The sequence below is a fragment of the Tauraco erythrolophus genome, chromosome 7 (genome assembly GCF_009769465.1).
Source record: "Tauraco erythrolophus isolate bTauEry1 chromosome 7, bTauEry1.pri, whole genome shotgun sequence".
NCBI lineage: Eukaryota > Metazoa > Chordata > Aves > Musophagiformes > Musophagidae > Tauraco > Tauraco erythrolophus.
In genome coordinates, this window is record NC_141471.1 from 48,003,916 (window position 1) to 48,031,906 (window position 27,991).

Consider the following 27,991-nt stretch of genomic DNA (forward strand, 5'->3'; position numbering starts at 1 on the left):
ACGTATATCCCAGAATCTGTAACTATTCTTGTTCAAAAGGAAGTCTGTAGTCTCTTAAGATGAAGAGCAAGTTCTAACTACAAACATTATGTTCTTATACTTTTGTCAAAAGGAAATAGAAACTCAGCTGCTTCTGTTCAGAGGTCTCTAAAAATTGTGGAGCAATGGATGGCAACTGTTTTTGGTTTAAGCATGGAAGTTTACCTTGAGGTTTTCAAATTCAATTTGAGAAAAAAAAATCATAGGAGAAGCTTCACTATAAATTATCTTCAAATGTGCTGCAGCTTGATTCTTTTTGGCTGAATGTTTGGAGTATGCATAAAGTCGTGATCTTATTATGACTTTCATTGTATTTATGAGAATGTTAGCTGTCTGTATTTGCTACTGGTAAGCAAAATGCCAAACAATTTCTGCAATCCTGGATCTAAAGAGGTAGGTAAAATGAAATGAAAATACCCGAAAAATGGTATAGAGCAGAAAAATGCAGGAGAAATAATTTAAACATAGTGAATTTCCCATATATACTGTAATGAATCAATACTCTGGTCTGAGCGAGTGTAAAAGGAGCTGCTTGTTATGGTGTCCTCCCCAATCATTGCTACTTTGTATTTATGATTTTTTTTTCTCACCAGGATTATTTTTACTATGTATAGTTGAGTCCAATTTCTTCTAGTAAAGGCCTCTAATGGCTTACTTTATTCCAGTCCCATGCAAGTCATAAATTTTAAATATTTAAGTAAGCATAAAGCTGTACAAGTTCAGTTTCGACTTGGATGGAAAATGGCTTTTTTTTTTTTCCCCCAAGAGGTTCTTATAATTTAAATTAGAGTTTTTTACAGGGGACAAAAATATGTCTACATTATTCATACTTGAAGAGTTAGTTCCATTCTTATGAATAATTGAGCTGCTCTTGTCTTTGTCCTTAGTCTTTTATATTTCACACTGATATTCGTATCTTTACACTATTTCCCTCTGTAGTCAACATTTGAAAAGCATAATGGAAACTTCTCATTTATTAAAATCCTTATTTCAAAATGATAGTCAAGAAAGAGTGTAGCAATTTGTATAGTTACAAAACTGGGCTCTTAGATGGTTAAGAAGTGAATTTATCTCATAAGAGCAAAAACAGCAATTTGAAATGAATATTTGGTATCATAAATATAAACAATAGAAAAAGTAATATGCGTGAAATATGGCTGTCAAGGCATTGCAAACTATGGTTTAATTTTTGTAATTACCTTAGGGTGTGAGATAAAAATCTGAGATTAATATCCTTTTTCTGATACAGGACTAATGTTGCTTTCCCGTGTTGATAAATACAGCTGAGATACATATGTCAATAATTCATGTTCAGCTTTCAGAGATGGTCTGTGGAGAGCATTTTACTGGTGAATTGTTATTATTGATTAGGACTAGAAATTGAAGAGGACAACATGATAATTATAATTGTCATTAAAGACACATTTTATTCTAGACAGCTTGTAACAATCAATGTAAAATGTATGTGGGATATTGCTTTTTTCTGTGGTTTTAATGTAAAGACTGCCTTTGTGCTTGTAATATGCTCGATAATGAAGCTTGACAGGGTAAATATTTCACTGTGCTTCGACATTTATTCTTTTCAGGACCTAAGTTTACCTTTTTCCATTCTCACCTGAAATGATTCAGGTTCTACATGAATCTAAGTTTAAATCTTTCAGTTTGAAAGAGGCATTTGCTTTCCAAACCAAGGTCTATTTAGTCTGTTATAGCACCTGTGAATTTCTAATTATTCCATTTGAAATGTCACTATGTTCCAGTATCAAATAAAATACTGATATTTACATTTTTATATGAAGATGGGTTTGCATGCGTTCAATTTCAGGCAGAGGAAAGTTCATTTGCAAACTCTGCAGGAACTGTCTGAAGTACAGAAAATGACACCGCGGGAACGAATGAGGCTGAGGAAGTTAAATGCTGCCGATGAAAAAGCAAAGAAGTTGAAGTAAGTTGAGCATAACATTAGCATCACACCCTAACCATGCAGTTTTCACCATCGAACAGTCTAACGAGAGTTAGAACTGTCAAGGTAAAAATAAAAATAGGATTTTCAGCTACTCAAAGTGAACTGAGATTTTTGGATGAGTTAAATCACAGTAATTATTTATGTGGGGGAAAAAAAAAGTCAGAATATTAGCCCAAAAATGGTACTTTGAGCACTATGTTTCTGGTTAAATAAGCACATGAGAGATTTTCAGATGTGTTACTATAGGAATTTTTTTTTTTAATGACTTGTCATTTTGAGGATTGTACAGTCTGAGGAGTTGGATATTTAGTTAAAATACAGCTTTTGTCAATTGTTGTGGCCTAAAAAATTTGCCGATAGAAGTTAATAGCTCAGAGGGTAGTCTTATCAGATGATCAAACAGGAGTAATGGGCGTGTTATAAGGGCTTTATGATTTATATTTTTTTATTAAGTGAGTGAGACATAATAAAAGGGAGAATTTGAAGAAAAATAAGTACAATTTCTGAGTGGAATATGAGAAACAGCTGGAAGGCTATGTGTCTCTGCGTGGATTCCTTTTTTAAATAAAGCCAATATACTGTTTTGATGACACACTTGGGTTTTTCCCAGTTAAAAATATTCAATGTTTTTTCTGGTATGAATGAAAATCAGAAAAGCACCACATTAATTTTCAATTAATTTTTAATGTTTTCTTCAAAAGCATTTTGCAAAGTGCAATATAAATTAACAAATGTTTACTCATTTATAGAGGGTAATAGAGGGAATAATTATTTTTGAGCATGAGAATCAGCATTTTAACCCTGTCATGCCAAAGCAAGTTAGCAATTCGATAAGGCAATGATGTCCTAATAGAGAAAAATATTGTAAGGTGACATGAAGTCTGAATTTCTGACCTCAGAGACTCTGCAGCTGCATATACCTGCAAATCAATAGTAACTGCAGTTGCGTTAAAATGCTCAGTAAAATGACACCCTGACATTAATTGTGCCAACTTGTGATGCCCATACTCAAAGGCTGCAAAAAAAAACTAAAGGCCTTCATCTCCTTTTGGAAAATATGTCTGATCAGTATGTGTGTCTGTCTGAAGTGTACCATTGCATTTGATACTGCAGATGGCATGTAAATTTTTTCTCATTTTAGAAAAATCTCCTTGAATTGAAACCACTGTATAAATTTAACACCTCTTCTGCATAGTGTTTTCAGTAATATGGTAGCCAAATTTTTGTACTTACATGAAATTAAGAAATAGGAAGTCTGTCTCTCTCACTTTTTTAAAATGAATGGAGTTTAGGAAATAATACTAATTGCAGGATAGTTCTAGTTTACTTTTAATTTTCTCTTCTTTCTTGCACTTCAGTGTTTTCTATTTAGATTTTCAAGGTTTTTTTCCCCAGCAACAAAATTAAATATATTTATTTTGTAATATAAAGGTAACACATTAATCTTCAACTCTTGTTCTCAATCATGAGTCTTTACAATGGATCTATATTCAGCTCTGGGTTATTGCCAGCTCACTCCTGTTGAAAGTATTTGAAGCAGCGCAAAACCAGTACCTTCTCAGACTACTTTCAGCAGTGCAAATCTGGAGATGAATGGGAATATAATAATGGAAACTGGAAGAGCTGCTTAATGTAGCACCTGGCTTAAGTAGTCCTGCACAGAAAAACGCAGTTACCAACTCTCCCCTAGGTGAGGTGTTCATAGAACGAAAGAGTTGCATGCCTGACTTCAGCTGAAAGGTCCATGGACTACAGGGTGGAATGAAGTCCAAAGCATTTAAGATCTTTGGAAGAAACAAAAAGGACTAGGACTAGTAATTTTACTAGTAACAGTAAATTTACTGTTTCTCAATTATATTATTTGAATTGTGAAATAAAAATGTAACAGTGTTTGGAAATAAGGCCTGAAATCTCTTTGTGGGTTCATTAAAACTAACCTCACTTGAGTAGAAGCCATTAATGTTTGGCATCGTAGGAGTCCAATTATGGAATTTGCTTTTCCACATCTATTTCTAGAAGATCCTTTTGTGCAATCTCTGATTTTGCATCCTAAACGCAAGTACTCTGTATTTACAGACAGCTGGCAGAAGAAAAGTATCAAGAAAATATCAAAAGAATGCAAGAATTCAGGTGCCGTAATTTTCAGCAGCTGAATGTCGATGTCCTACACGTACGTATGGCTGTTGTTTCAGAGGCCTCATGGTTGCACGTTCAGTGCGCAGTGCTTTTGTTTCCTACATGCTTTCTGTAGCACTAGATGCGCAATCCTGTTCTGAGACCCATCATTTGGAAGTGCATCAAAGTCTGGACTGCTTAGCTGGATCTGTGAGGAGAGAAAGTGCGTTCAGTTATTCAGATGTGGTTCAACAAACTCTCTATTCATTGCACAATTTACTTTTATTAAGTCACCCTTAAATCTAAATCTGCTCTCTGAAATGTACTTACCGACAGTCTGCATGACATCAGAGTTCAAAATGCATTCATTTTCAAGATAAGTTGAGAATTGTAATCCTTTAAACACTAATTTGGCATGACTGTGGGTTCTTTTCATTTGATTAGTTAAGAATATTAACATTTCAACTAGCTTTTTAGTAACAATGAAGTCTTGGAATGACTCCCAGTGTAAGATGGCCTTTGCTTTTAAGCTATCTGCAACAGAAGATAGGCCTGTCCAATTCTAGCACTATATCTTATGGGAGAGAGAACAGTGTCAGTTTGGAAATAGTCAGTGAAAGCGTCACAGAAATAATGAGGTTTTTGTTGGTGCTTTGTCTCCTACCTTTTCTTTCACATGCAGTCTAGTTTCTATTTCCCATCGTGTCTGGAGAAAAAAAAAATATGTTAAATCTCTCTCTGCTTATGGCTGAGTCACTACGGATCATTTACAAAAAAGTTAGGAATTTTTTTTTTTACTGTTTGCCTAATACAAGTCCCAGCAGTTGTGTAGATCAGGACAACCATTGTATAGTGATCCTGCTCAAAGCTCTAACTGTACCTGTTTCTCCATGCTGCTTTGTTCGACTAAGGAATCTGATGAACAGACTTCAAAACCCCTAATTCATTCTCAGCCAGTCACTACTTGTGACTGTGTGTCCATAGGACACGATGAACCAAGTGGACGTGAGACATCAAGTCAACTCTGCATGTCTGAACTTACAGACCATGGTAAGAATTCGAAATTTTATTTTGAAATTAATCTTCCTATAAACAAAGCAAGATTTCATTTTGACCCTTGTAGTTAATTTGTGATGAGGAAACTGCAGTATAAGAAGCAGCCAGACTTGTAAAGCAGTCAAAAAATTTACAAAGAGAAGGAAAATAATCTATGTGCATGTATGTACAGCAAATGTACAGCAAGGTTACATGGCAGGAGGTCTGTATTCCCAGAGTTTGAGTGACCTCTGAGCAGTGATGGAGTTGAACGCTCCTTGTCCAAAAGAGATGCTGAGTTAAAAGGAAATAGCTTTAACTTTACATATATGAAGTGACTGGTGTTAGAAAGGCATTTCCTAAATTATATCTCTAGTGCAAAAATAAGTACAAGAATTCAGAGCATTTGCACCTCTGGTACACTTTGATGCTATTTTCTTTATCTATAACAATGAGAGAAGCAGATGGAAACTTTACACTGTGCTTATCTATACTGTCCTCAAACACTTGGCTACTGTCTAAAGAATACGAAGTACTATATAGCATGTATTTTTCTGTAGATAGGTGAACAACTAGTCAAGCTTTTCAAAAAGGGTTAGATGGTGGAAATGTGCTTAATGAGGAAAATCTTTTTAAGAGCATATTTATATGTTCGTTTCTACAGTGTTCTGGAATAGTGTCGTACTCTTAAATATTTAAGAATCATTGCGTAAGCGCTACTATGGTGCAAGATTTTTAGTCAGATTAGAAGCTTGCAAGTATGCATTAATATACTTGTATATTAATTAAAGTATGAAAACTGTTTTTCTCTTATAGTTCTGCCTTTTAGAGTTGTTTTATGTACGTCTGTGAAGGTATACACAGTTAAATTAAAGGCATCAAAATCTGTCTGTGTTGGAGGTTGGGTTTTTCTAATAGCAAATGTTTTCCTTCTTTCAGTGTAGCCTCATTTATGCCTACATGGTTGGCTTGCGATTTCACGGTATAAGGAGGGATGATCTGTGTAGGAGAGAACACAGCTGCTAGAAATACATCCTGAGGGGAGGGTAGGGAGGCTTGCAAATAAAGAACCAAGAGAAAGCAGTAAATGTGAGTGGGAGATGTACCGGGGGAAGCATACAAGGATACCTAAATAGAAACAGAACAACATGTATGAAAGGAAAGAATCTGATGTTTCTGCCTTTAGAGGTCATTAAGCTGTTAAACTATAATGACAGAAACTAGATGCATTTATATCTGTGATGCAAAAGTTAGGTCAATCCATTGTACAAACTGAATGCATGTTTAAATGCTTTTGCCAGAGCCGCTGACATTGAAACGGTGGGTTCATAAGAGAAAGGAGTTATAGATAGGCAAGAGAAATTACATGGTTTCTCTTCTTCGCTTTGTGAATATCTTGTTGTTCCTGAAGCTGATGTCAAAGCTGTTACTGTATTCGGTATTCATACTCTTCTTTTCTTTCAACATTTCAGTGCAACCATGCATGTCCTACATGCCTAATTATTAATTAGGTTATTGATGGCACCTTTGTATTTGAAAATGTAGAGACAATTCCAGCTATTGATTTTTCAATAGACTGTGAGTCTTGATCAATGGACTATACAACAGAAAAATCAAGAAGACTAGAAGCAAGGCTATGAAATGGTTTTGTAAAGTTGTCTTACATGTTAATAAATCTGGCTAACCCATACTAGGTTAGCAGAAGAAGTTTGACTGCAAATACCAGGCTGAGGGAACTGGGGTTGCTTAGCCTGGAGAAAAGGAGGCTCAGGGGAGACCTGAAAGGAGGTTGTAGTGAGGTGGGTGTGGGTCTCCTCTCCCAAGTAACAAGGGAGAGGACAAGAGGAAATGGCCTCAAGTTGCAACAGCAGGAGGTTTAGATTGGATATTAGGAAAAATTTCTCCACCAAAAGGATAGTCAAGCATTGAACCAGGCTGCCCAAAGAAGTGGTTGAGTCCCCATCCCTGGAAGTATTTAAAAGACATGTAGGTGTGGTGCTTAGGGACATGAATTAGTGGTGGACTTGGCAGTGTTAGCTTAACGGTTGTACTCAATGATATTCAAGGTCTTTTCCAACCTAAATGATTCTGTGATTCTTGGATTCTATTATGTTTTAATGAGACAAAAAAGAAAGCTGTGCATTAAACACACATATTCCAAAGTCACTATCTTGGCTCCTGTTGGTGTTCTGCTGGAGAGAAAGCTCTGTTCCCCAATCCCATCACTTTTCCACCATTTGCTTCTGTTCCATGGAGAGAGTACAAGTGTCAATTTGACAACCAAGTCCAGACTGTGGCTGCCATAGGCATCTACTTACACTGCCCCTTTCCTGAAGAATTTGACCTGTTCTATACACTCTAGAATGTTCTCCCTGCTTCTCTGCACAGAAAGCTGTTCCTGGGCCAAAATATTGCAGTGCTTGTGAACCTTCTTATTTCTGGCTTAGATTTACTTCTGGCTGTTTCACGCTAACATCGTTAAGATGCGTTGCCTTATTGCCTTGCGGCTTAGGTAGTTCTTTTCCTTCCTTTGCTTATTGTCCTCATGTTTTATAGGCAGCAGTAATATTCTGCTGTATAATACCTCCATATAATACTTGTGTATTAACACTGGTCACTTTTAGTATACCTGAAATTTCTATCCTTGTTCTTTCCTTAAGATGCTTCCAAGCATCTCGCAATTTACAATAGATTATTTTGGTTTTAACACTAAAACTCGTGACTCTGTTCTTTGAATTTTCTCCATCATTCCAGTTCTCAGGGTCAACCAGCATACCTTGTTATACAATCCTGGTCCTGCTTTGTATCGGTGATGCACTCCATCTTAGCTTCTGGAAGGCAGTGCTGTGCATACTGACTCCAGCATTGCAGACCTCTCCCTGGCCGGCCGTGCAGCGCTGCTCTCAGTTACCCGGCGACGTGTTCCTTCTGCGCCCTTCCCACCCTCCTCCCAGTCCGCACGCTTGCAGCCATGCGAAGCGTTTGAAGAGCTGCTCTGCAGTAATGGATAAGCTTGCAGGGAAATCAAGTGTCTTTTCCTAAAGCATCACTCTAAATGGTTAGGAGAACTTGTAATCACACACTCTTGGCATGCAGTGGAAGCAGGAAAAGTAGGCAGGCACACTGGATTATTGAGGAATGTGTCTGTAAATTTTCAGATACTAGGACTTTGTCTCTCTAGTTCCTTGATTTAGCTGCATTTTGCATGCATGTTAGAGCAAAGGACTCTTGATTTGGCTATTACTTTTCTCTACACAGCAGATCTTCAGAGAGTCATGGCAAATGGGTAGGTAACATTCCTTGCACTAGTGAAGGCTTAAAAATGTGCTTTAGATTTCTATTTCTCTGAAGTTACTATAGTAAGTTTCTCAACAGTTTTGCATCTTTACTCGTACAATCTGGAGTAAAAAAATGTCCCCTTTATTTGTAAAAAGGCAAGCCACAGAGTTGCTAAGAAAGAGAGAGCTAGAATTATAATTATTATTCACCATATTAAGTAAATAGCTGAAGTGGTATGTTGAGTGCATCATTAGAATTGTATATACTCTTACTGTATTGTTTCAGGTAATTAAACTACTAACGCATTCCTTGGAAATGTAAACCTTTGTAAATATAAACCAATGAAAAATGACTTTACTCATTTCCAACTATTTTATGTAATAGTTTAAATCTGCATTATTTTTTTTTAGATTTCTTAGTTGGAAACAAAACTTAAAAGAAATTATATTTTGATAATGAGATATTTATGGAAATATATTTTATAGTTATGTTTAATATTCACTGAAAAATGTTGATGTCTCCATCTTATGTGTCTAGAAATTTATAGAACTGTCATCATACAAATAATTTAAAACTACGGTGGACAGAATAGTTAAGAATATATTGTACTACTGGGAACAGTTTTGCTGTACTATAGATATCTTCATGTCTTTTCCATCTCCAGTTTCTCTAAGTACAAGCAAGAGACAAAAGAGCTGAAGAAAGTTTCACACTGAGATTGTACTCAGAGAGACTGAGCCACTGTCAGTGCTAAAGACAGATATTTGTGTGTCGAAAATATATATGTGTATCTGTACACTTAATTTATTTTCAAGGAATACCGTAAAATTACTAATGATTAATAACTAAATTCTCTTTGTGTTTTGGTTTGATTTTTTTTCTTTTCTGCTATATTTCTCCAGCTCATTTTGTTGATTAATTATTTCTGAATATTAAAACACATATCTTGCAAATCACGGCAATGAAGCAGCAATAGGCAATACAAAGTATGTCAGGATAAACCTGTATCCATATTTCCTATTTTTGCTGATATTTATCTAGGAAATAAGTCATTCATCCTCTCTGATTATCATTAAAAAGAAAATCCACCTTTCAATGAATGGTTTAACGTCACTTTTTCCACCCACTCTGTCTTTTGACCCATTTCTTTATAGAAGCTATCTCCATTTAGACTAGGATAGATATGCCAAATAGTGGTTTTGTGAAAGTAATGGTGAGGCAAATTATATTGTAGTGCTGGCAACTAGAGGTCAGTTCATCTATAAGAAAAGAAAATGCTGTAAAAAAGAACTGTCCATATTTAACTGCTCATTTCCAAGAATGATAATGAGTTCAGCTGGAATAAAATTATTTCTTTTCTAAAATATGAATAAAAATTATCACCCCCAAAAAAAAGTATCCATGAGCTACACCCAGCCTTGATGTTACAGATGAATGTGGTCAGTGCCTTCCTATGCCAGCTAGAAGGAGGCTGTTCCAGCTAGGCAGGTTCATTAGATGTTGAATGTTTAATGATGTGGTCTCCTTCTAAAGAGCTGCTGGAACCATCATGTAAGTAATGCATTTCTTTCTAAAATAGCAATATAGTTCATCGTCATCTACTGACGAACTGTATGATCAGAAAAGTAGACTACAAGCTCAATAAAAAAGTATCTAGAAGAGCAGATGCCCATTTTTCCAGAGAATTGAATATTGAGTGAAGTTTCAGATGCTGAGAGTCATCTTTTCCATAGATTTTGTAGTACTGGAACACTGTGGCTTTTCTGTGTGGGCTACCAGACACTGGGCTAGGTGGGATGGAAAACTGCAGCTCTGTCACTACATCACATTAATTATTTGAGTGCAGGTCCTTTTGCTTTGGTTACAGTGTCTTCTAGTGAAGCCAGATATTACAGCATAATTCCTCTCAACTCTGTGTACAACTTGATTCCTATTGACTGGCTCTAATTTTGCAGAGGTATTTAATAAATAGGAAACAATAGTTATGCAGACTTACTTGTAAAGAAACCAGAGAAACCTTTATCATGTGGGAAATTAGTGTGGAATATCTGAAGTTTCTTGGTTTACTACATAGAAAATCCTCTAGGTAAAGAAGCTCAGTTTTTGCAGTTGAAAAAAGCACTAAGAGCAAGGCATAATCCTGTTCTACAACTGTAATACCTAAATGTTCAAGGTTTCTGATTCAATTTCTGCAGTAGAACTTGCCTTGAAATTGGCTACGAAATCATAAACTGTATCTAAAAGTGCTTCCAGATAGATCAATGCAATTGCAGATGCAAGGAAAAACTACCATTTCCTTGCTATCGTGTTGGATCCTCCTGATATGGATCAATTTTCACAGTTGGAAGATACTGGGTTGAAAGCTATCTCCATTAGCAAAACCCCATACTTTTTAGAGGAGCCATAAGGAGCATTAAATTCAACAAGCTACAGTCTAACAGGCATGAAAACTTAAAGCCATGCGCTGGCATTCGTGGCTAAAAGTGCCACTTTATATTCATATCAATTTCACAGCTGATGAGACATGGTAAACAAGAGTGGGAAAGATATTTTTAAAAGAAAAAATAGTCAAGAAATTATATATGTAAATGCATCCATATTTCTAAGGGCTTGTCCTCATTGCAGCACTTAAGTGCCTGCAATGAAAAAGGCAATGCAGCAAAACAACACTGAATGTAAATAAAATATTGCATCTTGCATTTTTGGGTAGCCAGTACATTGCTAGTTGAGGCTTCTCCTGCGTTCACATCCATTTCTATAAGAGCCCCAGGTCCGCATAAGCTGCTGCTCTGGTCTTAGTCATGTTTGTGTGTGGGAAGGGGTCAAGTTAAAGGAGGAAAATAGCTCAAGCTACCTACTTGTGGTATTTAAATTCCTTGTACAGAAAAAGAATGTAAAAAATTGAAAGCATATAAACGAAAGGGACATATTATGAGATCTTTCTGATCTGTATTCTATTCCTTTTTATTTCTGTACGCTGCAAAGATTATAACATGTTAAATTCCCTAGCTTAATATGTTGCAATGCATTACATCTGGCAAACCAGATTTCATTACTATTTCAAAATAGCTAAGTACATTACAGTAATTGCATATATTATTTCTATATTTCCATTGCTAATTTTAAGTTATGGATATATTGCTTTGAATTTCAAGTTGGTCAAGTTTGGTTGACTCTCAAATAGGAAATGTTTACTCATGATAAAATATTGTGGAGTTTTTTCTACTCTGTTATTTTTACAAGCTTCGTTGAAGTATTTTCAAGGTATTTTTTTTAATCTTGGAGAGATAGAAGTGTGTAATATTTTTGAGCACATCTTTAAGCATCTCTGCACATGCAAATTTTCTTTAGTGCCTGTAAAATGATACTTATACATTCTGATTGGGTCACTGAGTAACACTCCAAGATGTGAACATACAGGCCATCACACTGCTCAAAGGCTTTCAGGAAAATTGTATCTTGTTTTGTTTTTCAGTCTGGCAAGTCAAAATAGAACAGAGTAATATTTATAATAAGTGGCATTAAGCACCTTTCTGCATTGTTATTGTTATAATATCCTTTGTAACCAGAAAGACTTGTCTCAACTAAGAAGATAACGTCGCAGTGGCTTCTACTGTGGGTTACCCATTGGTTTCCTCTTTCATGTGGTTACCCTGCTTCCAGGATCATAAGGCATATTCCCTGACTTGCTACTTACTGAAATGATACCATGGGATGCTTATGGAGAGAAACTTGCCTGTTTAGTTCTGATGTTTGCAGTTACCAGGCCTTCACTCATCCTTGGCACATGGGGTGACAAAGCTTGTGAGACTCTCATGGGGTTTGAGGGCATAGGCAAGCTGGAGCATGCCTCTCTGACCTGCTCATCTGTCTGGTGTTTTCATTGCTTGGTCTCACACTGAGATCCCACCTTGTCCCAGATTCAATTAAAGGAAGAGTAAATCTGATTTATTCCAGCAAAAGCAAGGTTTAACAAAGTTTGCAAGTTTTAGCCACAAAGAGGAAAATTAATCAATGCTTTTTTTTATTATTTTATTTTTATTTTTAGTAGACTAAGCGTTATTCTTCTTGTTTAAGGAGTTCTTCCCTAGACGTATTGCCTTTGGAGAGCTGATTTCTTGTTTTGGTTATATCTCCCTGTTTAACTCCTCCTTCTGTGAGGGCAACCATAGAATTAAGGAGATATTCATTGGAATTTTATGACGTTTGTGAGTCTAGTGTTTATAGTAATTTGGAAATCTATATGTAGAGGTTTATATTTGTTGTCCATTATCTTCAAGTTTTTACTTAAATGCTTTAGCTTATTTGAGGGCCATCAGGAATTGAACTCATAACTTCCTCAGGAAACCTTTTCCAAAGCTATGTACTGTTCGGTATGCCTATCTACTTAAATCTTTTCATAGCTTTGCAAAAATTCACAGCTTACTTCTTGCAAGAATTCTTGCTCTTACAGCTTCCCAGAGGGAGGCTTGCGGAATGAAGTCTTTAAACAGCAGTTATGCAAAAGAAAACCAAAACCCAAACAGTTTGAACTTGTGAGGAGAGAGCAAATTATGTTACTCTGTAGCTTCTGCCTTTTTTTTCTGATTTATTTTTTGTACTGATTTAGTTTGGCATTGATAAATAGAGCCTACCTCCAAATTCACCTTGGTCAATGACTGCAGTTAAAATTATTCTGGCCAAGTCTTTTTAAAATCTACATAGGAAGTCCCTTCACTCTTTCCAAAGCATTACATTAAAAACATTTGCAAAGCACTGTGTGAGTTTAGGAAGCAACTGAAAGCAAATGCACCAAAATAGTAGATGTACAAAAAATACTATATCCTAGATTCTATAGCAGATACTTTCAGATAATTTCAGTGCTTTAAGTCTTTAAGGAAGATACTAGTTTTTATTCCAAGCTGTCCTGCTTACAGGGCAATATAACTTTACACTGCACTTTAGACTCAAGGTGAAACTGATGTAAATAAAGATGCACCAGGCGTTTACTTGCAAGCAAAGCATCTGTGAACAGGATGGTGTTGGAAAACATTCAATAAGGAAATCCAGTCCACCCCTCAGTCACAGTTTTCTGATTACTTATCAAACCAGCGTTTCTGGGGAGCTGGGTCAAATTATGTGGTGACGTAAGAAGCTGGAGCCAATTCCAAGTGAGAGAGAATTTGCTCAGAAAGTAGCTATAAATACTGAATTAACTTGCAGTTACTGCCAGTTTAGCTTTCAGTGCACTTGACTGTCAGATGACAAGCTGGAGGAAATGAAAAGGTGACAATAATGAAGATCTTGGTTTACATTCTCCTGCTATTTTATCTGCTCCACAGAGCGAAGTGTGCTTCTGATCTAGTAAATATGTCAACTTTCAACGATTAATTTCATCTAGGTGTTTAAGGTCTTAATACTTTTTTCCTAGATTTTGCTTGGCTGCAATAATTTACTTGGTTTTGTACTTGTTCAACATACAACTTATATTACTGCTTATATCCAAATTAAATGTATTTTATGTCTTTGCTACATCCACATTCTCATGTGCACAACATTCGTTTTCTACACTAACTTCTGATTGTGAATATATCCCGATTTATGTCTTAAAAATAACATTCTTCAACTGAATCTTGGGGAGAAGGAAGTGACTGCCTTAAGAGGCAGCTTTTTGTATTAACATGTGGACCCTTTCCTTCCCAACACTGTTGTCAGACTGGAAGGGAGAGTATCAGGCAGTCTCTGGCAGATTCAGCAGGAAAACTGAGATTTTATTTGAAAGTATGCTTTGATCGAAAAAGTTTAAAATAACTCAGGGACTAAGGTAGTTTTAAATTGATGTCATAAGGTAGCTTTGTGGTAGTTTTTCCTTTAATTTACAGCTCTTGCTCTGTTCTTTCTGGAAACTGTGCAAATAATAGGGCAACCTTTCAGTAATGGGACCTCTTTGTGCATAAAGGAAGTGGCTTCCAAGAGTCAATAAGTGCTCCCTGTTATTGATTACATCGCTATATTGTTCTTTCTCTCCATTCACCCATCAGTACTAAAAGGATTTCTGAATATTTTGAAAATTTTTAGGTTTGCTGAACTTTAAACCGTGCTTGAAAGGCAGCATAGCATCATCTTCATTGTCACTGCCTACCAGAGCTCCCATTTCTGTATACATGGCAATTAGAAAATCAGAAAAAAAACCACCAACAACTAACCACTCAGAAAATTAGGGGAAAAATTGTGATGAAAATGTTCCTTCTTGCTGTTCATCTTTGTTAACAACTCCTTTTAGCAGCTCCTTTCTTTCTCTCATGCTTTGCCTCTGTACTGATAAAATACCAGGAGGTGAAAGGTTCGAGGAGAGGAACTATATCCTTCAAATAAAACATTTTTCTTGGAAATTTCATTTTGGTTAAAAAAAGTAATTTTTCCTTGGAAAACATTTCAAACTAACTTCTTCATTTATAAAATCAAGTAACAGAAGATCCCCATAATGCTACTCTGATTTACATGCTCTATCTCTATTTTTCTTAGACATCTCACAATAGGTAAATCATCGCTCAGTAAAGCCCACAAGTGAATTGAAGCTTTTTTCCTTTTTAAAATGTGAAAAGGAGAACTATGAAATATTAGTGTTTAACTTTGGTTATGTTTCTGGTTCTCATTTAGAACAACCCATTTTACTTTATGTCTGTGCTGTACACGGCCGTGTCAGAAGTTAATTCTATTAATGGCTTCATAGTCCGTTTGTGCCGAGCCAAAAGGATTGTGCAAGACTTTAATCGGCACAAAAGTCCTGTTACATCCCTTGGTTCATTTCTTTGACAAGGCATTTTCCAACAGTCTCTTTCAGCCTAGTTTAGAAGGGCTGGACAAAAGCTTCCACTGACTGTGAACAATGAAGCTTCAGAGCTTAATAATGCGTGTCTTGTCCATAGCTGACCAAAGGATGGAGATTCTCTTTGATGGAAACATTTAAAGTTGAAGGTTTTTGTCTTGCACTGGAAAAAATCTGCCAAAACCAATCTGAGTGAGCTTAAATTATAATAATGGTGTTACATTGTTTTTCCTAATCATATGGGTATTGACCTGAACTGCAGAGGGGAGCAGAGCCCTTGCTCTCCTTTGCGGTAGGATTTCTCATTCAGGATTATCTAGCTCAGGGAAACATATCTCTGTTTCAAATCTCTCTCCTAGTGACAATGCTTCAGCTCTTTGTTTTCTCCCTTGAAGGGAGGAATCCCTTTCTGTTTTCTCCCTCTGTGATAGCTGATGCACTGTTCTGAAGAGTGCTGACCAGTCCTGGTCGCCATCTCCTTTTGCTGGTGATTTGTGAAAAGGTATACACGTTGCAGGGGCATACGGAAACAGGCAAGTTTCTGCTTAGCTTGTGAGTGTGTATGTTAAATATGTGCACACACAAAAATACATCTAGGGTAATTCTAAACAGTTTGTTTGTGTATCATCATGTAACCACAGAATCATAAAATAATTTAGGTCGAAAGGGACCTCTGGCAGTCTAGTCCAATCCCCTACTCAAAGCAGGTCTGATCAGATCAGGTTGCTCAGGGCTGTATTTGGTCAAGTCTTGAACACCTCCAAGGGCTGAGATCCTACAGCTTCTTTAAGCCCTGTTCCAGTAATTTGATCACTCTCATTGTAAATTTTTTTTTCCTAATGTCAAACTGGAATTTATGATGTTCCAGCTGACGTTGATTGCCTCTTGTTCTATCCCTGTCACCTCTGAGTCTAGCTGCACCTTCCTTTTATCCTCTAAGCAGATAGTTGTAGACAGCAATCAGGTTTCCCCTTTACCTTCCCTTCTTAGGGCTGAGTGGATCCTGCTCTGCCAGCCCCTCCTTGCATGCCACATGCTTCAGCTCCTGACCAGCTTGGGGGCTGCTGTGGTGCTCGTTTCAGTAGGTAACTCCTGCTCAGGTGGAATCAAACTGGAATTTGCTGATGAGTTTCCATAGAAAGGAAAGAACCAAGGGCACCTTTGTGTTACTGATGAGGTCCTGGCAGTGGGCTGCTTTGCAGCCCAGCACAATGCAGAAGTCAGAGGAATGCTTTTCTTCGCTCTTGCCTCAGTCACCATCGTGGCTCATGTACAGAGCCTTTTGAGGGGACAGGGCAAGTGTCTGTGTCCTGGACCATCCTCTTCATTTTTCGAGCTCTCCATGGTAGAATGTGGTAACAGAAATGCAGTAACACCGCTTTTTAACATCTTGGTTCATGTCACCATATCGTTAAGACTGCATTATATCTCGTGGCAGTATATGTTTTTTGGAGCAGTCAAATGATTTGCTCCTCACTTTGCTGTCTGTAGTATTGCGCAGTGTCGTGGTTTAGCTCAGCCAGTAACTAAATGACACGCAGCTGCTCACTCACCCTCCCTCACCCCCAGGGAATGGGGAAGAGAATTAAAGGCGAAAAGGGAAGGAGACTTGTGAGTTGAGATAAGAAAAATGTATAATAATAATATAAAATTAAATGTAATAGTGGTAATACAAGAATATATGTACTTATAATAATAATATATACAAACAAGTGATGCACAGTGTAATTGTTCACCACCTGGTGACCAATGCCCGCGCTGTTCTGGCAAACGATCCCAAAACAGGTACATCCTGACATCATAATCCTGGATGAGTGAGAGGCCCGAAAACTTGAGCAAGAGATAGAGATAGCACTCTTAGAGTCTGAGAGAGCCCTCAGAAGACAGTTGCCAGAAGAGCAAGAGCCCTTATTCTTGGTCAACCCTCATCTGTAGACTGGCCATGATGTTGCATGATATGGAATACTCCATTTGTCAATTTAGCCCTCAATCCTAAGTCTAAGTTCAAATCACAAGGGGAGCTGTGGGCCCTTTGTCCCAGCCATGCTCCCCCCTATCCTGTTGTGCTCCTGCACACTGGCAAGAACATGGGAAGCTGAAAAGTCCTTGAGGCCTCAGTGCCAACTATAAACATCAGTGTGCTATCAACACTCTTCTCATAGCAAATCCCAGACTAAAACCAAAACTCAGAGCTCTTCTAACTGCTGAAACAAAAACCTAACTCAGTCCCAGTCAAAACCAGGACACCCAGAATGAGGAGTGTAGCTACATGGAACTATAGCAATTTTTTCCTTAAGATGGGAAAGTGGCAGCTGAGAAAATCAGCCTTTTTCCAGAGATGTGATGAAACCTTGGCATTAAGAAAGCACAATAGTCCTTCAGAGCCAAGTGTGACTTTGTTATTGTGAATAAAAGTGGTGAAAATGAGCACGTGTTATACTGTTCTGTTTTCTTTTTCTTCTTCTCCTTTTTTTAAATAAAAGGGGCCTTACTTGTTGTCTTCATGCACTGGAATGTGAGAATGCTACGTCAATGCACCAATTATAAATACGACTTCACGGCAAGAGAAAATTAAAAATATTTATCAAAGTATTTTCATCTCTTTGGAGAAAACAGTTGTTGTTGCCAAGTTACCATGATACCTGAAACAAGCTTTTGGTGGATTTAAGCAAAATATGACAAGTATTGCATGGCTTTGTTTTCTGCATAGCTTGTCTGCTTGGGAAATAACCGTGCTCTTATGTTTTTTTTAGATAATGGGGTTTTACCCTTCCTTCCACTATTAGCGTCATGCTAATATATAGAAAGAAATCTAAAGACGAATGTTATTATTCAGAGCTCATTTTCTTTGGAATATCTCATAGCAAATATCAGGTGTCTCAGTGCTATACCTAAGCTGCCTAGCAATACGGAAGCAATAGCTGAGTTTGTTCTGCACTAAGTGCTTTGTAAGCAAATAAAAGGTACTGTGACTGGCCTTAGTGCAATATGCTCAGCTAGATAAAGCATAATGTATTTTCAGAGATCAGCTGATAGATCAGGGGGCGTGAGGGGACAGAAGCAGCAGCAGAGACCTTCCATTCTGCTCCATAAGGAGCACGTAAGCATGCTGTATCAGAGGGAGACTGGGCATCTGAGGGATAACTATATTACAGCGGTATTGCAGCCGTCAGGCTGCATGTTCTACCAGCTGACAGAAGATTAGAAACCTTTACATTGCATGTTACCATCAACTTTCTTTTCCAAGGGTCTGCGAGGAAAGCAGAGTCCCTACCTACCACATCTGTGCTGCACAGGGGGACTTTGCTGTGTGCAAGGAATGGGGTGATTTGGACTCACTGTGCTCGGGGCAGTCAGGAGAACTGTATGAGCAAGGAGATCCAGATGGGCTGCAGATGGTGTCAGGACCTTCTTAAATGTGACACTGTTCCTCTCCTAGCTCACTCCAGTTATCCACGCTTAGACTTTACTGGACCAGCATGGATACAGCTCGCTGTGTTAATTTATGGTATCTGCTATGCTAAAGCCAGCTTATGTGTTCTTGAAATCAGGCTGATCCTGGAGCTCAACTAAATAAGCTGTTCTGTACTCAGATTAATTCTGCATCTGTAGCACATGGATGACTGGGAGTTGGCTCTACTTGATAGAACTCAAGAAACTGTTATATGGAACCAGATAGTCTAAATGAATGTGTTGATGTTTTGAAGGTGCCTTCTTTAAAGGTGCGTGTCATAAAACCAAGAAGTTTTAAAGACTTGTAGTAGCTAAATCCCACGTTCCCATCCACTGGATGTGCTGTCTCCTTTCAGAAATCACTTGGAATAGTTTCTGAATGTGGGCAAGTAAACGTCTGTACCCTGGAACATCTCTGGTGTCTGAACTAACATTCAGACTGAGCTCAGATTAACTAACAATATTACTGAGCTCAGATTAACTAGCCATCTATGAGCAGCTGTCAAAAACAATTTCACAAATGGTAAAGTGAGCAATTCTGACACAGATCTAAAAGCTGGCATGGAAGTGGGATATGGCCAGTATCAGCCCCTCCACATAGTTCGGTGGCATCATCAGTTCTAGCTGGTCATGGGCTACTCACAAGGTATAGAGCTTCTCTGTAGCCAGAGCAGACATTTTGAAATTACATTTATGAGTAAAAGAACTGATTTTCATACCTTGTTTGGTTAGGAAAGGGAGGATTATGGTTTTTAGTACAACAGTAAACAAATAAAGAATGTGGGAGGAGAAAACAACTCAGAAAACGCTAGTGTAGTCCAATGTTTGCATTATAACATAATAAATAGGCTGATTCATATGTATTTGAATGCGTGTATAGACATAGAATGCAGATGAACCTAATAAAATTATACTAATCACAGGAATGACAGCCTCTGCAAGAAAGAAAAAACAACGTTCCCTCCATCTGGAAGAGGAGATGTATCTTAATTTAGTAGTGTCCTTCTCATGTTAAAAAGGAATAGTATGTAAGATTCTTCCAATTTTTTCTTCTAACATGAAGCGTTAGCCTTTTCGGACAAATGGCACTCTACAGAACTCTAACAATTAAACACAATAAACTAAGAAAGGTGAAAAATAGAAACAGGAAGGATAAGAAATTGTGGAAGTGGAGCCTGGTGCTGTTATGCAGCTTCCATAGGTATCTTAAAACAGAGAAATCTGAGTGAAAAGGTGTCAGCATTTTAGATATAAATCAAGTCTATAGAAAAAGGAAGTATTTTTTAATTGGAGACAGTAGATAGTAGAGATCATGTCTCAACAGGAGAGATTCAACCACCTAGTGCTGTAGATAAATATATTTTTACTTTTTTCCTGAGTTCTCTTTCTTACACCTTAAAGATTAAAATTATTCCTCCTGCCCAAACTCCAATGTCTTTTAACGGATTTCAATTGTATTCCCTTGTTTAAACATTTTTGGGGTTTTTTTATCCATGTGAAACAAGTTAAGAAAAAATCTATTAAGTATTTTTAATGTCATATTGTTTGAATTTAATTTATTTTATTGCAGTAATATTTAAGAAAAGTAGATTTATAGGTTTTTTTTACGTGACAGTCTTAATTGGGGAGAATGGTGGAAATCCGCATTAGCTAAAGTTAGGACTGTGGTGATTTATGACAACTGAATATTAAATGTTTTTTATCTTTACCTTACATTTCTTATAATAATACCAGGCAAAGACGGATACCAAATGTTTTCTTTTTGAAAACTGGTAGCATAAAAATATTTTTCCTGGGCTTGGATGCAACTTATCTTGATAAATCAGTAAGGAACTGCCTAAAATCAAAGCATGACAGTTAGCTCTCCTGGAGCATCTCTCTCCAGGAATGCTTAGGGATACAGATGGGATGGCTGAAGAGCCGAGCTCCCTTGTCTTTTGATCCTGTCTCTGCTGCAGACCTGTGCTCCTATGAGCAACTCTGTCTTGTACTTTTCTGGCTAGAAAAATGGGAATTCTGCTTTTTATTCAGATAATCACCACAGTCCAGCATCTGCTTAAAATTCAACACGTGCCTAAGTGCTTCTGTTGAGAAAGGACAGCTGCCCAAATCAGGTGCAGTCAGGCCTCGAGCTGTTTCACTAACTCCTTACTTACGTAGTCTGTGATGCTAAAGGACTTCACCCAGAGCAGAGGGGCTGAGGTGTCTTTCATGCTGTGATGAATATGTTGAGTTTTAATAACAATTATTGTACTTCATAGGCTCATTGGCTATATTAATATTGTGCTCACTGCTGCTATTAAAACTTATGATAGCAATGAACTGAGAGAGCATGACAGCCAAGTATGCATAGCTTGAGTTTACACCAGTTTCTTGTATTTTGTTAGGCTTTTGCTTCAGGAAACTTTGGAAAAAGATATAGATTTTATTTCTTATATCTTTTAAACATGTGCCTAATATATATTATTTTCCATTTTAGCGTAGCAGTTGTATTCACCACAGGTTATGCGTGTTAGAGAAAACCAAACTGGGACATAATTTCAACTCATGAAAGCTGGGTTCAATTCATTGCTGACCCTGCTCTGACTAGGTGATCCCCTGAGGTCCCTTCTAACCTGAATTATTCTATGGTTCAGTGATTTCAAGCCAAAATCGATATAAATCCTTTGAGGTAATTAATTTACATATGGTGAAGATCTGAGCTTTTACCAGAGACAGCTTTAGCACTGCTTATCATGTCATCAAAGATGAACATTTTAATCTGAGAACCTATCTCTTGTTTTCAATTACAGAATGCATTGCTGGTGACATAACATGGATGGTATAAAATCCATTTTATGTTTTTAATATCATACATTTTTTCTGTCTATAAACTCATAATTGCCTTTAGAGATCCCTGAAGATCCAGAAATTGCAGAAGAATATTATAATGATGAATTTGAATCCTGTTCAGAAGGTAGTGAAGAGGAGGAGGATGTGGAACCATCACACATGGTCTCTAAGACAAATCACCAGGTATATGTGACCTTTGGGAAAACAGTATGCACTTGATGCTCATTTTCCATGGGAAAATTAAACTTTCGAGATCTTGTCCTACTGACATTAATGAAATTTTTGTTAGGAATGTGCGTGTGTATCAATATCATTAATTAATTATATGTGCATGCATATGTAATTCATCTGAGACATTGATGAGAAAGGTTCTTGCATTCCTTCAAGATTAAGGATAACACTCTCATGAATGCCTTAAGGTGGGTTGTTGTCACTAAACTTCCTTGTGACTATAAAACACTCAGAGTGGGGTTCTCTCGCGTCATGTTGTTACCTATGGGTAAATTAAGTTAAAGCTGAAATTAAATTTCAAGCATAAGATCTATGTTCCAGCTCTAATTCTTGAAGAAAGATAGACACTTCTGCTTGCCACTTCTTCCTGCCTATATTAGATGTATTTTCTAGGACAGTGTGATGAACTGTGAACCTAACCAACTGCGAGACTTGGGCAGCAAATCTGTAGACTTTCCCAAGAATCTCAGAAAGTATCGGTGAAGAGAAAACTTATTATTGAAAGGCTTAAAGTAGCTTTATCAGGTGAGGCTGCCACAAGAAAGTCTTAGGGATTGCAGTGTAAAGAAGGTTGAAGATTATTGGAAAAGGCAACTAATTTAGATCTGATCAGAATGAGCTGAGATGAATCTTGTCTCCAGTGATCAAGTCTCAGTGAAATCAATGAACTTAAATGCCCAAGTCAGTTCTGAAAATGGATCTTTCTAAGGTATCCAGGAACAGTTAATTTCTCCCCTGGGCCACCAACTTAAAGCATTGCAATACAGTGCCTCTGAACAGTACTATATGGTTCTTCTTCATATCATGTATCTTATTCTGAGTTCATGTGCAAACTTTGCAAAACAGAGTGAGATGTCTTTTGCATTTTAGGGAGCCAACCACATATGCTAATGCTCTTCACTAAATTACAAATAATTTATATTGATTTTTGAAAATTTTGAACAAATAGCTTCAGAAAGATGTAGTTTTTAAGGCAAAAATAAAATGTTTGTGTGAGAAATCAGATCTGTACTTCTACCACAGTAGTGGGGAGTCCTGAAATTCTCTCACCAGTTAAACTTGAATTTTCTCAGAAACAGCTTCATTCAATCTAGAAATGGCCTCCTAGCTTTCAAATGAAACACACAGGATGTTTTAAAATTCAGGATCAGTTTATACTGTACTGTTCTAAAGAAATTGTTAGTCAATTGTAAATCAGGGGAATACCTAAGACAATGCTTTTTTTCAGCTTGCTAGGTCTGTGTTTAACCACAACACATAGACATGCAAACACTCTGTTGCCAAGAAAGTCTCCCACGAGGTACTCTTGAAAATAAATTATTGCTGATTTTCATCAGACTCTGACATATTTTTTTCTTTTTAGAATGCCTTTTAAAATTTTCATTCAACTTTCATTGACAGTATTGTTAAGTGTCAATCAATTGCATTTTTGAACAGGCAGACTGCTGCTTAGAGTTAATAAACGGCAGAAGATAAGAATAGATTTCTCAACAATGCAGAATAAATTAGATGTTGGCAGTCAGATCTGAGCACTGACATTCCCTCATGTTGCAGTGACTCAGACTTCGGTGATGACAAGAACCAGCACTGTGGGCTGGAAGAGCTGTCCCAGTGGCACCTCTTTTCTCTATCCAGCCCTGATGGCCATCAATGGCTGATGGCCGTGTGGCTTCCCTCTACCAGCAGCCTGTGTGCACACAGATCATTATCCCTCTGCGAAACTGGACCGCATAAACTGACTGGGAAGTACTCCCAGTGAGCACTTACCTTTTGGGACTTCCTCTGTGAGAGAAACTAATTGTCTGTCTCTGTTTTTTCTGATGTTGACCCCAGCACCTTTCCATAATGCAGAAGTGTGTTTCTGGGTATTGACACAATCACCTTTTCTTTTTCTTGGGAAGTGAGCGTAATTTTCAGTTTTCCCTTTCTCAAGTGAAAAATTCTACAGTAAGTCTGAGGTCAAAGCAGACTGACCTTAGCTGTGTGCATCTGGACACCTATGTCTGAACTAACTGAATGGAAATTCTGTACAGTAAGGGGAAGTAAGCAAGCATTTTTAGGGAATAATGCTATCTTGGTGTAAACATCTAACGTAGGTTAGATGGAATATGCTGAGAGGTCTCTTTCTCTCTGGTGATTATAAAGGCATCTGCAGTTATTAGCATGCATGGGGCATCTCCATTCTGGATGTCAACAGTTATACGAGATGAATCCCACTCAAAGGTAGGTGGGATCATGCTCAGTATTAATAATAAGCTTCCAATCCTACCAGAATAGATTTGATCTTGCTAGTGTATAGCAGGGGTTTGCTTCTGCAGTCATTTACTTAATATCAAAACTCCTACTCCTATTTCTATGATGAGATTCATACTCTTAAACCCTTTCTTCAAAAATACCTTCATAAATTAAGCTTTTGGAGGTGTGTGCTAATAAAGAAGTCATTCCACTGCAATACAGGATAAGGACTTGTAAGATATTTGCCTTCCTAATCTGTGCAAATCTCTCGATTTTCTAATGCCAAGATTGCTTTGCTAGTTACTTCTGTGCAGAAAGTGTGGAAGTGCTGCATCTGGTGCTGCTCCCTGGTGACCTCATTACTTCAAACAATGATTAAAAAAAAATCTAATGTTCATTCAGTAGCATCGGGTCAGGAAAGTCATCTAATTGAACAACACGTTGGGGTGCATGATGTAGAAAGACATCTGAGCTATTTGTTCAAGCTATATTAGGTGCCCACAGATGTCAAGACAAATTGAGAAATGGTGGCCTTGCGTGGGATGCAACTCCTCCTCAGTTGAGAAGGTAGCGTTAGACACTGGAATGGTATCATTTTAATGGTTTAGGATGGGAGCTGAGACTGCTGTTTTTCCCACATTGATATCTGTCAATACAGCCCATGTGTTTTCAGCTACATTGTCCAGTTGCGGATGTGGAGTTACTACCAATTTCGGACCCTAAGCACACCTGAATCTCTCACCCTGGTTGTAGCATTGGAGTTTAGTGTCCTTTGTCGGTCTCTCTTAGAGCAGAAATGCAGATTGCCGGATTTCAAGCAGCAATTTGCCAATTACCTTTCCAGACCTCTACCTCTTCAAGCCAATGGCTCTTTTCCACGTGTTTTTTTTCTAGGAACACTGGTTTCTAATTAGGGTGAAAACATGAAAGAGAATGAGAAACTATTTCTAAAAAGCATAAAAAATATGAAGCTTAGGAGAGGTTTCATCTTGAGAAGTTAGTGCACAGTGAAACTTTCATTGCCTTGATTTAGCTGAGATGCTAATGGATGCTTTTTACTGCAGTTTATCAGCTTGTTCTTTGTGTTTACTTTAGTGACAATAGTAGCAAATTCACCCTCTTCATTATGACAAGGTCTGCTGCTGTTGTACATTAGCTTCCCATTTTCAGTTTCCAAGTCACTTCTGAGATTGTCAAGCCAGATAATCAGCTGGCATAAATTATCATAGCTCCAGCAGCTGTGGGTGGTCTGTGTACTGTCACCCAAAACATGCTCCACTGGATTCCTAACATGTGCCTTGGCATGGTCTGTTGCTGTTAGAAAGGGGTTCGTTTGTTCTGAATTTGAAGCATGCAAGCGTTCATCCCCACGGGCTCCTACGCGTAAGAGACCTCTCTTACGCGCGTCTGTCAGAGTCCCTTGACTATTCTACTGGGCTTTGCTTTCTCTGCAAAAAAGAGAAACATTAAAGAAATATATTAAATGGAGAAGCATATTAAATAAAACAGCTAAAATCCTCTTGGATTGCTAAACCCAAGTGGAGAAAAGGCACAGGTAGTTTCTACCTCAGTGTAAGGTGATTAGCAGTTTATTCAGCTATTTACCACTGTGTGAAAACCACGTTCTCTTCCTCATTAAAGTTTTATTTCAAGATAGCCAAGATAAGCCAGCTAGTTTCCTTGAAAACCAGTGCTGATGAAAGTGGTGAAAGTTTATCTTTTGCCTTACAGTGTAGTGAGGAAAAATAAGCTCTGTTGTGATTATATGGAGTAAATATTATGTCCTGTTGTGAGAAGTCAAAGGTTTGAGAATTACAATCTTTATCTAATTCAAAAAGAAAAAAAGGTTTTATTAAAGCAATTGTATTAATATTGTATGTGGCCATCTACCATGTTTTTGTCTGTCCATCTATCGATTTGCAGTTAACTGTTAGTGATAATGAAAATAAAAATAATTACAAATTTATATTAGCAGAGAATTAATATCAAATTCTAGTTTTGAATGAAAAAGATTTAATAACTTTTTAATGAAGTCCTAAAGGTTCATTTAATTTATTTTTGTTTTTACAAATACAGAGAAATTATATCTATAACATTAAGTCTGTCTTAATTCCATATTATATATATATATTATATATATAAATGTAATGCATTCTGTAGCATTTCCTCGGCACTTTGCTGCTAACTGGCAAAAGCTCCAGTTAAGCAAGTTCAGGTTTATTTGATCATCTGAGGTAACTCAGGCACTTGGGATGGGCTGCAGAACTAGAAACCACAGGCTGCTCCAAAAGGGCAAAGCAGCTCCTTCAAACCTATGAGCCTTTGGATTACCTGCTGAAATGTTCAACCAAGAAGCTGATTCCCATCTTGCAAACCTCAGCTAAAATAGCAGAGCCTGTTTCAAATATATGCCCATGAAACAACTTAGAGTGATAAGAAGTTAGACTATGCTCACCCATAAGAGCTCTGACTTGCACTGAAACATCACTAACCAGCTAACAGTATTGCCAACAATTATTATTATCCAGTTAAGGTATACTGGCAGTTCCTCAGTTTAAGAAACTAAGAAGGAGCAGAGAAATATAAAGCAGACTGTGTGTTGTAGAAGCTGAGGTTAATATTGCTTCTTTTTATTCCATTGTTTAAAATTTTTAAACCATAAGCTGCTCAATGTTTTTTAAAATAAAGATTTTTGGCAGATTTTTCAGCAAGGTCAAGCTTTTGACTTTCAGTTTTAAATAGTCAAGAAACTCCGCATTGTCAAATGTGATGTGGCAGCAGTTCCTCGAAACTGAGAGTCTAAATTTCTCGGACTTTAATAAAGTGACATTTTCTCTGTGACCTACTTCCTGGAGCACAGTCATTGCTTAATGGCTAGATCTTTAAATTTCATCTGTGTGCACAAATGGCGTTTCACATGGAAGATATCATGGCAAAATTGTTCATCATCTGTCTGGTAACAGAATACTTGAAATAGACAAGTGCTAAAACATCCTAATTATTTTTTTTTTCAATTAATCGTTGTTACTAAATATGTAAGTAGATGCAATAACATGAAACATGAATATGACTTTGCAGTGGGCAGCTATCATAAGCATAAGAAATTTTGGCATAGTTAGGAAGTACATACTTGCCTTTTTCAATGTAATATGGTTTTAGCTATTCCACAACTAACCGATGAGAAAATGCTGGCGTATTTTCAGAGACTGCACACCATCCTTCACAGTAAACGTATCTTCTTTAAACTTCATGCACAGTTGTTCTACACACTTGTGTTCTGCAAGGAATCTGACATAAATAATTGTTTGTATATGACATAAATCCCAAGCCTGGTGTTTTAGGAGAAGTAAACAGAAAAAAATCCTGAGCAATGTAGACTCTTTGTAGTGTAGTGTTGACAGTCGTAAGTGGAAGTGATATCCTTTATGTTTGTAGGATCATGCCTCTGGTACATAGTGTTTATATTTAAGTTTGTGCCCACACTAATTCTATTCTTTATTTCATTTACCCACAGGACAGTGATACCGAGGCAATGGTCAAGTATTTGGAGAGTGTCCTGAATAGTAGCTCATTGGGTGAGATGATATCTCTTCTTTAAATGTAATAGCAGTTATTAGTAGTCTATATTAATCATAGTCCAATTATTTCCATTTTGCAACAAAATAACTCAAAAAGCATGGTCTTCTTGAAAATTGCTTCCTTAATCTACTGCAGAGAACTATAAATATGCCAAAACAAAGGGCATACACAGTTAAATGTTTTTTGTTGAAAATAATAGAGCCATAAAGCATGATGGTCATAAGTGTTGGAATGTTACAACAGAAGCTTTTAAAAACTTGGCTTCTGCCACCTTTTCTCTGGAGGAAAATATTTAAGGATATGTAGGTTGTTTTATAGTTTCTAGTGTTGGTAACAATAAGAGAAAATGAATTAAAACATTTTAAAATTTTTTTTAAATTATGATCCAAGTTTGGATAATATTTATTTTGTGGTGTCTC

The 27,991-nt window shown here is 37.2% G+C and overlaps 1 protein-coding gene across 1 annotated transcript in view; it reads left to right on the plus strand.

The window, feature by feature from the left end:
• The window catches only part of NEK11 (NIMA related kinase 11), a 96,115-nt gene that overhangs the window by 43,475 nt on the left and 24,649 nt on the right, over positions 1 to 27,991 (plus strand). Inside the window, exons 11-15 of the mRNA XM_086615164.1 lie at positions 1,865 to 1,984; positions 4,082 to 4,175; positions 5,032 to 5,170; positions 21,586 to 21,710; positions 27,508 to 27,568. Of these exons, the coding sequence (XP_086471290.1) occupies positions 1,865 to 1,984; positions 4,082 to 4,175; positions 5,032 to 5,170; positions 21,586 to 21,710; positions 27,508 to 27,568 (539 nt within the window). The remainder of the gene's footprint in view (positions 1 to 1,864; positions 1,985 to 4,081; positions 4,176 to 5,031; positions 5,171 to 21,585; positions 21,711 to 27,507; positions 27,569 to 27,991) is intronic.